The sequence below is a fragment of the Lathyrus oleraceus genome, chromosome 7 (genome assembly GCF_024323335.1).
Source record: "Lathyrus oleraceus cultivar Zhongwan6 chromosome 7, CAAS_Psat_ZW6_1.0, whole genome shotgun sequence".
In the NCBI taxonomy this organism is placed as follows: Eukaryota; Viridiplantae; Streptophyta; class Magnoliopsida; order Fabales; family Fabaceae; genus Lathyrus; species Lathyrus oleraceus.
This window is the reverse complement of record NC_066585.1, coordinates 34,437,021-34,450,917: the sequence shown is the minus strand read 5'-3', so window position 1 is coordinate 34,450,917 and position 13,897 is coordinate 34,437,021. Positions and strand designations below refer to the sequence as shown.

Here is a 13,897-nt window from a genome sequence, read left to right as displayed (position 1 = left end):
CACAAAATATATTTATGATTTTTTTCGAGTTTAATCTTTCATGTGAGTTAAAATTCGTGACTTATTTACTTAAAACACCGGTAAACACAACAATAATTATAAAATTTGTTCAATTTAAAATTATAAAAATAATAAAAACAATAAAAACAATAGTAAATGTGAGTGAATTAGTTAAATTTTTTCATGAAAATGTAATATTCCATCTTTTAAGCTTTGAAATATAAATAAAAGAATAAAATACAAATAACATTTCTTAAAATAAAAAATACCATAAAATTATTTTATAAAATTTAAATCAAACATGAAAATATTATATTGGGAGAAATATTTTTTTAAATATATAAACAAATTCACCCTAACAATTAATAGAATATTGAAAGTTTTCATTTCAATATTTTGATTTTTTTTGTAAAAGAAGTTATTTCGATAAAAAGACAAACTTAACATGTGTAAGTAATGTTTACTTTTTCTTTTTTTAGAAAATATAAGTAATATATACTCAATTACTCATATAAAAGCATGGAAATAATAGTAGTTGGTTATTATTGAACGTGTCTCTGTATTACTGGTAATATCTTCAATAGGTGTATTAAGTAATTTAGTGACGCTTTAACATAAGTTGCGATACAAGTAAAGAAGCACTTTGATTTTGCATCGACACACGCGCTTTGCTGAACGTACATTTCACACTACCTTTTTCAATTTTCATTCACCGAACATCAAGGACTATTTCGTAATTTCCCACTTCCACTCCATTCTATTCCCTTTCTCTCTCCGCAATATCTCTCTATTCATCTGTGAGTTATACAAGAGTCCGAGAGATTTCGCGCGCCAAACACGACGGTGCTGATAACTCCGGCGGTGTCGCTGTAACTCTCCGCCATTACTCTCTCTCTAAACCAGGGAGATGAGGTTACTATCAATTACGATCATTCTCTTCGATCTACTTCTCTGTTATCCTTCATTCTCTTTCTCTCTCCTTGCGAATAACTCGGTGCCGGAGCCGGATATTCTTCTAACGGAAAATAACCTAACCGCCGTTGGCAATGCCTCGCTTGCGGGATCGAAAGAGGATAGTCTCGCTAACATGATTGATCGGGCTCTTGAAAGGGAGTTCCCCGAAAATGAACAGAATGAAGGTTTGCAGATCTAGATTCTTTCTTTTTTTCTTTCTAATGCTTATGCATTTTCGAAATTCTCTTGTTTAATTTGGTTTTCGAAACTCTTGGATCGTGTTTTGAGGTATAGGCGCATGGCTATTGGATATGAGTATTCGAAAATGCCGATTAATTGGTGTTTCCTTTTCATTTTTGCCATACCTATTCAATTTTCTCATTTGTTTATTTGAGTTTGACGCTGTTGTGGATAGTTTAAAAGCGTAATCACTGGATTTTGCTTCATTTATGATGGGAAACTAATAAATGCTATCAATTATGTGGATACTTTGTTATGGCATTGTTGAGTTTTTATGAATCACTTAACGTTTGGAGTTTTTATTCAAACGACTTGGTGAGTTATCCTGATTCTTTTGTAGGTACCAATGATGCTGGTAGTTTCAACAACAGTGTTGCTGAACAGCAGGTTTGTAGTTGATTCCTTGCTATGTTAGTATTTAATTTCCTCAGGAAGTTATAGATTTTGCTAAATATGAAGCAGTTCTGGCGCGTCCTAATTTGGTAATATAGGTATTTGGCTATAGGCTAGAGTTCAATCTGGTAGGAATTTAACTTAGTTGATGATGATTAATTTGGAGGAGCATTAAACTAGTCATAGGGCTGAGTTCGTGATTGATGATATCATAATTCTGATTTCACTTATGTGTCAAAAATGTGTTTTAAATTTTTTATCTGAGATAATGAATTTTATGGTGGGAACCATGGTTGTCAAGATCTCGATCTAGATCTTAAAATCTTACGATTTTGCGATCTCACTCACCCCCAATGATCTCGATCTTAAGTAGAATCATGTGTTGTAGCCAAAATGTGAAAAAAATTGTAAAATCATTGATTTTGTGCGATCTTGGCCAGTTCCGGCCACGATCAGTTGTTTTTCGGCCACACCCGCCGTTTTCCGGCCACCTCCATTATAAGCCGGGAAGGTTGACAAGATGCCGAAGCGCAACAATTACAGTTCGGCAGAGGCCATTTTCCCACGAATACACTTGCCTACCAAAATATCATGTAAAAAACTTCAAATATATAGTATAATTTTTCGTTTTACTAATATCTTCCGATTTTTGTTACAATCTTATGTTTTACGATCTTGTTACCCCCTCTCGATCATACAAAAAATAATTGGGTAGGATCTTCCGATCTTAGTTACGATTTTATGATTTATGATTTTACTGTCCCCTCCCGATCTTACGCAAGATCTCGATCTTGACAAACTTTGTGGGAACGTATGGCTTGGTTATTTTCCTTCCATTTGTTGGTAAATAGTTATAAGGGTTGTTATTTATGTGACTTATTCATAGCTTTTGAATAGACTTGTGATCTAATGTCCTTCCTTTTCATGACATGTTTATTGTATCAGGCTGTTTTAGAAACTGTTGCTAGAGTTAGGACCAAGAAAAATGAGAGCAAAGAAGAAAAGTATGCACCTCTTTCTTGTAGAATAGTTAGATTGTTGGTTTTTCTTCAAGGGATCCGTTCCTTTTTAAGTGTCATTTTTTTGACTTTTTATACATATCAAGAAAGTTAATAGATGCTGTTGCTTTTTAAACAATGATTATCCTTTTGCATATAATACCCTTAACTTTTTATTAATTTATTTGATTTTTTCTCTTTGTAATATAAATAACTAGAGGTAATTTTGACAAAACTACAACCAATACCTACTTTAAACTTTGAAATGACACTTAAAAAGCAACAATTTTTTTTCTAAAAAGTGACCCTTAAAAAGAAATGGAGGGAGTAATTTTTAATAATTTAATGCTAATACCCATTTTTAGTATTTTTGACATTTGGTAAGTTTTTTATCAGGTCATTTCAGTTCCATGATGTTTTCAATTTGGACAGTGAGAACCGTGTTGAGGAAACACCAACTTTAATTGATCGAAAGGTATGCCTCTGTCAAGCACTTTGAAGTTTAGATCTTTCAAACTTACATAATGCAATAATATTTTTCTTACTGCCATATCATCATGATATGCAAGAAAAATACACTTGGTACTCTTAAAAGTACACTTTTTATATTTTGTTGATTTTTCATCCTCAGGACAATGTCTTCATCATATCCAATCCCAAGTCAAAGTATCCTGTTCTACAATTGGACTTGAGGTTTACTTACAGTTCCTGTCTTTTTTTAAATTTCTTTTTCAAGTGGTATACGTGTATGAGTGACCGCAACTATGAACTAGTCAGGTTGCTTATCCTCTTTGGGCATTTCGTATTTGCAGATTGATATCAGATCTTGTGGTTGTCATTGTCTCTGCAACCTGTGGTGGCATAGCCTTTGCTTGTGCTGGACAACCGGTTTGATCACAAACTGATTTTTTTTGGGATATATATTTCTACAATAAACCTATTAAAGTTGTGTCGTCCATACAATCAAAAACTTGCAGGTTATGACTGGATATCTATTAGCAGGATCCATCATTGGACCAGGAGGTTTGAGTTTTGTCAGTGAAATGGTCCAAGTATGTTTGGGTTTTCCCTTAAGTTCTCTTGTTATGCACTCTACTGGTTGTTTTCTCTTTCTTTGAGCTGGTCACATTATTTCTAAATATAAAATCACATTGTGCAAACGGAATATGATATATATCCTTGAATATGATGTATCGAACTAGGGTGATAATTAAAGTAACTTAAATTATTTGATTGATCTCCAAGTAATTTCAAATACTGCTTCCGTTTTTGCAGGTTGAGACAGTTGCTCAATTTGGTGTCATCTTTTTGCTCTTTGCATTGGGCTTAGAGTTTTCCACAACAAAGGTTGACTTGGATACTCATTTATTAATTTTGGCTTAATCTTATATATTTTCAGCTCATCCATCCATATATGGTGTAAATCTGACTTTTCATGTTTGCAGCTTCGAGTTGTTCGGGCGGTGGCTATTCTTGGAGGTCTGCTGCAAATTCTCTTATTTATGTGCATGTGTGGAATAATAGCTTCGGTATGTCTGATACTTTCATACATATTTTGAAAAGATAACTCAAGTCATGATACGTAATCATCGCCAGTTTGCAACCTGTATTGTTCAACCTATTTGGTTATCTAATATACTATGAATCCATGATAACCAATTTGTTTAGATTATTTTCAGTTCTGAAGAAATTACTGATATATGTATGGAGCAGGATCAACTAATATAGCTTTCTCAAAATAGGAGACACCCCGAGCTTTAAGCTAAATTGAAATCTCAGATACTGAGGGAACATTGAGAGAATTGGAGAGAAATCTCCCTTGTCATTATGCTAAAACAAAGTACGCAGCTTTTATAATTTTTTATATGAGATCAAGCTAGACTTGAGATTTGATGGGAAGGCATTTAAAATTTCCTAGGTTGATACAGTAATCTTACTGTATAAGTTAACAGTTTTTCCTCAAAAACGTCTTTCTCCATTTCGCTTTTAATTGCATCGAAGTTTTAGCTTTAGCAACACAACAGATTGATGTTAAATGTTAAATTTTTAATATCCCAAATATGCCTGTAAATTTTGTTTTGTCAACAATATATATTTAGATTGTTTTGTTGGCTGTTGTTTTATTCTGGCCAATTTGGATAAGGCTTAGTTGTTGTGGTATTTTTGCTTTGCCTACATGATTGTTGTTTGGCCCTAATTTAGCGGCAGTGAAAGTCTAATGAATGCACCAAAACCCTTCTTGCAGTTATGTGGTGGTAAACCATCTGAAGGAATATTTGTTGGTGCATTTTTATCCATGTCTTCAACAGCAGTGGTAATTTCCTGATCATAATTTCTGATAAAAACTTTGTGAATGTGAGGTGTATCTGTTTCTTTTTAGAGTATTTGTTTGCAGAGGAATAGTTTCTAATTTTTACACACACATGTTACGGTATTGGATAATGTTTATGGTTTATCTATTGTGCTTTGCTCATAGTTTGAAGCAATACTGACATGTGGTTTGTGAATGGATTACATATTCATATGTTTTGTAGACTTGGTTCCATTTTTGTCTTTTGTTTTCGTTTAGACTTCTTGTTGTGCTAGTTGTTGGCTTGGTGTAGTTCAGAAAAGTTTCCCTGTTTTCCAAAATTCCAAAATAGTAAGCTCGTTCTTTAATCACTTAAGTTCCACATGTTATCATTTCAACAAGAGCTGTTCATGGTTCGGTTCGGTTAGAAAAACTAAACCAAACTGAACCTATAATATAGTTTCTTTGAACCAAATCAAACTGTTTGTGATTTTTTTGAACCATAGCAAATTGTTTTAAGGTTCATTTCACTGGGTTCTTATGCTTCCGAACTGAACTAGTTCAAAAATTAAAGAATTGAACTCCTTATAGTTATGCCACTCAAACTATGTAATTCAAGCGGAGTGGTTGAAATGGAGGAGGGTCTCAGGTGTTTTCTATGACACGAAAGTACCACTCAAACTGAAGGGAAAATTTTATTGGACAAGTGTAAGACCGGCGATGTTGTACGGGACGGAATGTTGGGCGGTAAAGAACCAACATTAATATAAACTATGTATAGCATAGATGAGGATGCAGCGTTGAATATGTGGTAAGACTACACGAGGTAAGATTAGAAATGACAATATTAGAGAGAGTGTTGGGATAATACCTATAATAGAAAAAATGGTAGAAAATAGACTTAGGTGGTTTGAGCATTAAGATGGTGGTAAGACTAAACTAGGTAAGATGTAGGATAGTCAAACAATCAGGGGTAGAAGAGCTATAAAAACTAAAAGAGAAACTATTAAGAAAGATCTTGAGATTAGCAAAATAAATACAAATATGATTTTTAGTAGAACATTGTCATGTAGTTTGATCCTTGAAGTCGATCCCATTTAGTGGGATAAGGTTTGGTTGTTGCCGTTATTGTTGTATTCCAATCTGAGCTGAATGTTACAGACTGCCGAACTGAACTGATTCTGTCTTCATCAATATAAGAGAAAGTTCAATATTCAAGGCCTGGAAAACTGATCAATCAAGAAAATAAAACGATCCAGGGAAAAATGAAAATTTCAACAACCAATAGTATCATATCAATCCTCGTTGTTACATCCCAGTGCTTTGGCTTTGAGGACGTTTTATGTAGAATCCTGAGTTAGAACACGGGTTACCACATTTCCCCTTTTCTGCAAGTGTTTACTTAAGTACGGGTTGCTCACTAGGCCAAAAAACAGTCTCATATCAAGATATGAAAATAAAACATGATTGAGATTGGTGCTCTGGTAACATTATGATTAAAGTAAAGGTTTTAGTGCCCCAAGAGCCTGTTTAATATCATTTGGCATTAGGCACTCGGAAAAAGAGGGAACTAACTGCAGAGATGGATGCACGAACTTTCAGTTGTGTGATGCTATTTCTGCAGCAACATGCAAATTTCTTGTTTCAAAATCCAATGTGAACAAATCCAAATCCCAGGTTGATGAAATGATGTTTCTATTCTATATGAATCTTTCAGGAGGAGATGTTGTCATGAAATTCTTTTATTCATGAAATTTCCAGTAGCTTGAAATCCTCCCCAAAAGTTAAATACTCCGGCATAACATTAACAGCAGCAGGACATTGTGAAAAATTTCCTCGACTAATAAGTCATTGATGACATTGCATTTGGTTTTCACTTTAGTTTTATTGTTAGGCTTGGCTGACAAATGGTTTTTAATACCCACAGCTCAGTTTGGGATTCAAGTCCACAGTTTGGTTAGCAAGCGGGTTATAAAAAACAGCAGTTTGGTTTGCGTCTTTATTCTCTGGTTTGGTTTGAAAATGGTTCAATTTGTGGATAGGTTCTTCCATTTTTTTGTACAGCCCTAGTTATCATCCTTCTCTGTCACACCTAGACAGTGTTGTTGTTGTCTTTGAATATTTTATTTCTTCATCAAGTATTTGAATTTTCTTTTATTCTTCTTTGGCCCATAGGTCTTGAAATTCTTAATGGAAAGGAACAGCGTCAATGCCCTTCATGGTCAGGTTATAATTGGAACTCTGATTCTGCAGGTATGTACTATTACTTTTATATTTATAGATGTGCATGCATGGCTAAAACCATGCTGCTACAGTCATGTAAAAAGAAGAGAGATCTGTGCTATCAATGACCCTTCTGTCTTTGTTAAGATTTTCTCAGGTATACTTTGAAATCCAGTGTTCAATTTTATTGGTTCTTTTCAGGATTGTGCTGTTGGTTTGCTCTTTGCACTGCTTCCTGTCTTGGGTGGAACCTCAGGTGTTCTTCAGGGAGTAATATCCATGAGTAAATCGTAAGTAAATTATGGGGTACAGTCTATCATTTATTTATGCTATATTTCTATCTCAGCATGGTTTATGAAGATATATAATAGGTGCCAATAAACCCCTAAGGATCCCTTTTGCCATTTCTTTGTATTTTTCTGATCCCGTCTTTCTAGTATGACTACTGTCCAGTTGACCTTATAATTTCTAGACTTTAAAAAACCTATTCTATTCATAGTTTTGATTTTTGGCTTGTGAAGAGATTTTTAAAATATGTAAATGCAACTAAGCTTAGAAATATTAGTGAGGTCTTCCGATTTTTTTGAGGTCTACAAATCTTCTTCAACAGATTGTCCTTCGAATCATGTGACCCCATGTTTTTTTTTTCTTCAAAGAGAATTATGTTACCCCATGTATGCAGTTTCAACGAAGTCACTTCAGCTCTTATTTTTCTTTCAAAAAGTACTTGTATGTTCTATTATAAATATGAGTTTAGACTCCATCCACACGGTCTAGTATGTGTTATTCTATATATTTATTTGTGTGTTACTTTTGTTAATCAGACTTTATATTGTATCTTTGCAAATTACAACTGAATAAGTTTTTAAGGGGTTGCAATGACTAATTCAGTTCACTTAAATAAATGAAATATATTTGGTAGTAAAAAATGGAAAATAGTTTTCTCAGTTTTCTGGTTGTTTTATTTGGAAATAAGAAATCCACATGGGCGGGTCTATTCATTTCTTAGAGTCTGTTTCTAATATTTTGGTTCTCTTTGATGGAGTGGGTGGAAATGTATAACAGGCTTCCTGATGAAGACAAAAATAAAATTGCCAATGCCATTATCATTCCCTAGATATTATTTTATGCTTTAGTTTAGTATGTCTGGCAGAGTGACACTATTTCCCATTGCCTGGTTGAACTTCACAAGGAAGTCTGCTCGATTTGATATGCCGAGGACATCAACTCTAATCCTGCTTGATAGTATGCTTGTTTCAGTAATTTATTCTTTCTGATATACTTAATTCGAAATTGTTTCAGGTTGTTGACCTTAATTGCATTTTTGGTTGTTTTGTCAATATTATCTCGTACTTGCGTACCCTGGTTCCTTAAGCTTATGATAAGCCTGTCATCTCAGGTGAACATAGACCTTTGATCTGTTGTTGGATGTTTGTTTCTGTGTTACTTCGTAACTGTCTTTTTCTTGTGCAGACCAATGAACTTTATCAATTAGCATCAGTGGCATTCTGTCTAATGGTTGCTTGGGTCTGTTTTCTATCCATTCTTTGTTTTCAATTTTTGGTTACTTGGCAAGAATGTTATCTTCTTAATAATATATTGTAGTCTGATCCATATTTACACTGTTTAAGTGCCCTTAGTCATGCTAAAGTCTCTGGTTCTTTCCTCTCAATATGTAATGACTTATGTTATGTCTATGGACTTAACTTTACTTCCTTATATCTTAGTGGATGCTTAAATGCATGCAGTCCTGACACATTATACTTGTGATGGATTCCAAATCCAGACAACTTGTGTGCCTCTGACAAATTGTTTTGATAATTTGTTATTTCATTTCAGTGTAGTGATAAGCTGGGTTTAAGTCTTGAACTAGGTTCATTTGCCGCGGGAGTAATGATATCAACAACGGATCTTGGTCAACATACGCTTGAACAAGTAACATATTTTCCTTAGGATATATAATATTAGTTGCTAATTTTACTTGATACTATGTTTAAAGGATTTGGAAGTTTTCCAATAGTATAGTTTGCATCAACTCTCCAACCCAAAATTAATTATTTTTTCCCTTATTGTGGAGCATCATCTTATCCAACCTTTATCATTAGTATAGTTTGCATCAACTCTCCAACCCAAAATTAATTATTTTTTCCCTTATTGTGGAGCATCATCTTATCCAACCTTTATCATTTTATTTATTTTCTTTGAGTATTCAATTATTTTCTTCTGTCATGTCAAACATATTTTAAGGCGAGGGGGATGTTTGAATATTCTTTTTGGTACTACATTGTATTTTCATTATGGATCCTGTAAAGTGGGGTGGCTGATTGAGATGAATTTCTCGGGGATTTCTTGAAAGACATACATTTGAGGTGAATCCATGTTTTGTCATACTTATTTGAGCTTTACTCAAATTTATGATTTTAGGTTGAGCCAATTCGCAACTTGTTTGCTGCTCTGTTCTTGGCCAGTATTGGGATGCTTATACATGTCCATTTCCTTTGGAATCATGTTGACATTTTACTGGCAGCTGTTATATTGGTGATCATTGTAAAAACAATTGTAGCCGCATCTGTTGTCAAGGGGTTTGGATACAATAACAAGACTTCCATTCTTGTAAGATTTGACAACACTCAATACTATTGTGTATGCTTTTTAATTACATTATACATTTCATTGACAGAGGAGCCTTAGGTTATTCCACATGCGTAGGTTGGGATGTCCTTGGCACAAATTGGAGAATTTGCATTTGTTCTTCTCAGTCGTGCTTCAAATGTTCATTTAGTTGAGGTACACATTTTATTTTTATACGCTCCTTTGAGATACTTCCTGTTTATGCTTTGGAAGACAGTGAAGTTTATCTTCCTATATTTCTGGAAATAGTTTCAACTCAAGAAGACTGGTCTTACATTGTTTACTTACATACAGTTAAACTGAAGTCTAATCCTTACTGCAGGGAAAGTTGTATTTGTTGCTCCTTGGCACGACAGCTCTCAGTCTGGTATGCAGACAATGCCTAAATTATAGTTTACATAGTATTCATAAACACCGTTCTCTTTTAAGTACTATGCAGTTCATTTGTCATGAATTCAAATCATTAATCACCTGTTACTTTGTTGGTTTTGTGTGATTTGAATCACTTGAGCCATATTATCCCTGTATAAAATTAAAGGCGTTTTCAATTTGTCTTTCAAGTGAGATCCTCTCAAAGGCCATTAGTTTAGTTATTTGAATATACAATCTTTATACTCTTTGAACATGGGTTAGAGTTGTAGGGTTGTCTATGTTCATTTTGGATTGCTTGCAAGCTGCTTCTACTCAAGGGAAAACTATTGCTTCAAGCCTTGCCGATCATGGACCTTTTACTCCCATATATTTCATCTTTTGTTTTGAGAGGCTTTGGTAACGAGAAACAGTCTTTGTTGAAAAATGGGATAAAGAAAAGGAAAAGCATGATAAATCTGCAAAGCATGTTGAATGGGGCAACAACATTGGCATGCTTGCGGTTGCAGGGTATTCAGCTTTCCAGCATAAGTGATCCGTTTCAAGTTTTTTATTTGTTGCTATATTGTATGATGATTTTGTTTGTTGGCCGTCTTTAATTTATCTTTTTTGTACAAGTGTGTAGATGCAGTTTATCACTAGTAAATTTGAGTGAAGTTTTAGCAGTGCATCACTAGTAAACCTTGGGTCTTGCTGTTGTGAAATTCTTGTGTATAGATTGACTGTTATAGACTGTTTTGTGAGTAATCTTGATGTGTTTTGAATATTAATTTCTGAAATGTATTTAGCTAGTTGATCTGTAATGACTTTGAAGCTTACGCTGATAGAAATTTGTGCAGGTGACTACTCCCTTGCTTTTCAAGCTGATTCCTGCTGTTCTACGTCTTGGTGCATTGCTCCGGTGGTTCCCTCCTGATACTCCTGCTGAGGTAACTTACATTTTAATTACTGGCAAAATATTTACCAGATCATTATAGCTTTTTGTCATTTCAATTGTCCTAAGGATATTGAATGTGATTGTACTTTCAGGTTGTCTTTAAAGGGGAGAGCTTTCGTGCAGACAGTGCTAAGCGTATTACTTTGATGGTTCAAGGCTCCCATGATTCATGATGCCCAAATATATTATGACACAATGAATTTGCGGGATTAACCTGATGGCTTCTGTTATTCTGGTGGACAGGTGCTAAATAGTGCAAATAATTTTGACTAATTGAATACATTTTCTATTGCAAAGAACTGTATACGCCGCCGCACGCATTCAGAGCACACACTGGAAACAGTGAATGCAATGGCAATCACAGGACACCGGAGGCAAGATTTCAAACCGGATCCATCAACTAACCTTGTTACTTGGGCCACATTGTTATCAACTTGAATGGCCTATTTTTGTGTATAAAGTAATGTCTAGTTGCGGTTAGTAGTGTAATTCATTTTAGATGATTCCCCTTTTATGTTATCAAATTTTTTGTGTTGATTGGTTTTCTAATGTGTAAGTTGTCTCTTTAGGTAGTCATCAATGTCAAATGTATCATGCTCACAAACTATTGAAATTATTAATGATTAATGATAGCAGAAGGAAAATTGATATTGTTTCCCAAAGATGTGATATGCATGTTCGGAGTTTAATAGTATTACTATTATTTGTGGGTATTTCGATTGAATTAGCATTTATGGTACTAACATTATGTTGCTTTGAATCGTTGTAGTTTGGAAAATGTGAACCTGGTAACATTCAAATTAACATGTTGTTTCTGAATTTTTAAAAACAGAATACCATGTATTTAGGACTAGATATTTTGGTTTTGGCTCTGCTATCGCCCATTCTCCCTTGCTTTTAATTTTAGCCTGCTACAGTTTGCATCTGTTAACCATGCACGTGCAGATAAAGACACGGGGTCATAGGAGAGCATGGTGATCAGGCCGATAAAAATTTAAGGATATGACAAAACATAGCTGGAAGGTGTTTTGGTTTAATGTTCTTGTGGCATCTGTTGCATTCAGACAATAATAAATAGTGGTGAGTTTGGTGACGTTGGTCTTTGCCAAATTCAATTATTGTTCGTCAGGTTACTTGTGGTGTATTTTTGTTCATTCAGAAATTGACATCAGCCAAAAGGGAAATCATGAATACCCCCATTTCAATGGTCCCCTTCTTTTATTTTGAATTTTAAATGAAACAAGAGCCAGGGGATAATGTACATGATTTCTAAATCCAAATACTTGACCAAATAATCAAAACAAACTAGATACTGTAAGGTAAAACGTCAATTATATATTGATATTATTAGTTATTGAGTAATGACTACTTCTATCAAATCACTTTTGAATATCTATTATCCTAAAAAATATCTATTATCCTAAAAAATTATAAACTGGAGTATATTACATTCAGGTAGTTTGAGTTTCTTTTTTCCAATCTTTTTGCTCACAATTCTGTACACAATTTTCTTTTAAACATAATATAATATATGCAGATAAGATTCTAAAATCAAAGTTAAGACACGAAGGTTATAAAAAAATTCACATACTCTTTCTTCATTACTATAAAAAAGATATTCTTAAAATTTATTGAATAATCAATATGTTTAATATAATAAATAACCAATATATTTGACATGTTATTTGGTAAATTTTAAAAATATTTTTTTTATGATAAAAGTATAATAAAAAATAATAAAAACTGGAGAGTACTATAGAAATATACAATAAATTTAAAAGGTCAATTTTTTAATAAGGGCCAGGAAGTAGTTAAGAGTTTACTAATTTTTAATTCTTGATTATAGAAAAATTCAGTTGAGTTTTAAAAAAATTACTTTGTCCGTCCAGCATGCTTTTGGACAAAAATGAGTCACAATTAAATACAATTAATTAAAGAGTGTTTGGTATTATATTTTTGGGTACAAATGGTGGTTGATATTTCTATCTACAATATGATGATTTATCGAAAGACATACATTGAGAGAGATGTTTACATCCTAGAAAATTATGCAAAGTGTACCATTTTTTCATCATTCACTGAATGATATTTTTGAAAGAAAACAAAACAAGTGATAGGAACTTTCGTGACAAAATGTCCAAACCAGGTTTGATTGGCATATTTTCATCCTATTCCATTATCTTATCAAACATGGGAAAGGCACGGTTCAGTTTTAGATCATGAAGAATTAATATTAATGCTACAGTACTTTACTTTCCATTTTTAGGTTTTTAGATTAGTTAAAAATATTTCTCTAAATTATTTGACACATACTCTATGATTTTTATAGGAGTGTTGGACACCGTTATATGCATTCTATATTCTTTGAGTTGAATGTGAATGTTCTTTACAAATTAATTAACCAGAGACAGTAAGAGAAGATAATTAGTCAAAAGCTCGAAGGGGTTGTGAAAGTCAGAATTCAGTATCAAAGAGAATATTTTCTTTCAAAATAAGCAGAATCAAAAGTTTGGCCTATTTAAGATTTGTTTAGATGTTTATTTTAGTTTTCAGCCAGCAGGAGTGGTTGTTATTGAAAAGCCTATCTCTTAAATGTCACGCCAAAAAAAAACTTATATTCATTTTGTCGAGAATATATATATATATATATATATATATATATATATATATATATATATATATATATATATATATATATATATGGGATATATATATATATGGGATTAAGTATATATAACAATTCATTCTTTAAATAATAAATATAGGTTATAATTATTCTTTTTGAATTTTTATATTTTAAAAATAATTAATATTATTTTTCACTTTTAATGTCAATAAAACAGTATTTATATTAACGTAAGA

At 33.1% G+C, this 13,897-nt stretch overlaps 1 protein-coding gene and 1 long non-coding RNA gene across 3 annotated transcripts; one reads left to right on the top strand and one right to left on the bottom strand.

Moving 5' to 3' along the window:
- Window positions 1-585: 585 nt before the first annotated feature.
- Window positions 586-11,697, top strand: LOC127100619 (K(+) efflux antiporter 4). 2 transcript variants are annotated; one of them, XM_051037859.1, is made up of 20 exons: window positions 595-1,139; window positions 1,535-1,581; window positions 2,533-2,591; window positions 2,982-3,060; window positions 3,217-3,278; window positions 3,398-3,473; window positions 3,563-3,637; window positions 3,861-3,932; window positions 4,031-4,114; window positions 4,831-4,899; window positions 7,051-7,128; window positions 7,300-7,388; window positions 8,401-8,497; window positions 8,572-8,625; window positions 8,938-9,033; window positions 9,523-9,711; window positions 9,808-9,885; window positions 10,052-10,096; window positions 10,938-11,027; window positions 11,128-11,697. In XM_051037859.1, the coding sequence occupies exons 1-20, from the start codon at window positions 908-910 to the stop codon at window positions 11,206-11,208; spliced, it is 1,752 nt and encodes a 583-aa protein (XP_050893816.1). In that variant the 5' UTR covers window positions 595-907; the 3' UTR covers window positions 11,209-11,697. The 2 variants fall into 2 exon arrangements, 1 of the variants encoding a protein (XP_050893816.1); XR_007794458.1 differs by lacking the exons at window positions 10,938-11,027; window positions 11,128-11,697 and having other exon boundaries at window positions 586-1,139; window positions 9,790-9,885; window positions 10,052-10,098.
- LOC127100620 (uncharacterized) lies at window positions 8,973-9,513 on the bottom strand. Its single transcript, XR_007794459.1, has 2 exons — window positions 9,277-9,513; window positions 8,973-9,191 (listed from the first exon to the last, which is right to left on the bottom strand). It is a non-coding gene; the product is annotated as an uncharacterized LOC127100620 (long non-coding RNA).
- Window positions 11,698-13,897: the final 2,200 nt, after the last annotated feature.

Coding starts and splice junctions, on each gene's coding strand:
- LOC127100619 (XM_051037859.1), top strand. CDS start 908: ATGAGGTTACTATCAATTACGATCATTCTCTTCGATCTACTTCTCTGT. Junction 3,474..3,562: donor TTGCTTGTGCTGGACAACCG/GTTTGATCACAA, acceptor AAAAACTTGCAG/GTTATGACTGGATATCTATT. Junction 7,129..7,299: donor TTGGAACTCTGATTCTGCAG/GTATGTACTATT, acceptor GGTTCTTTTCAG/GATTGTGCTGTTGGTTTGCT.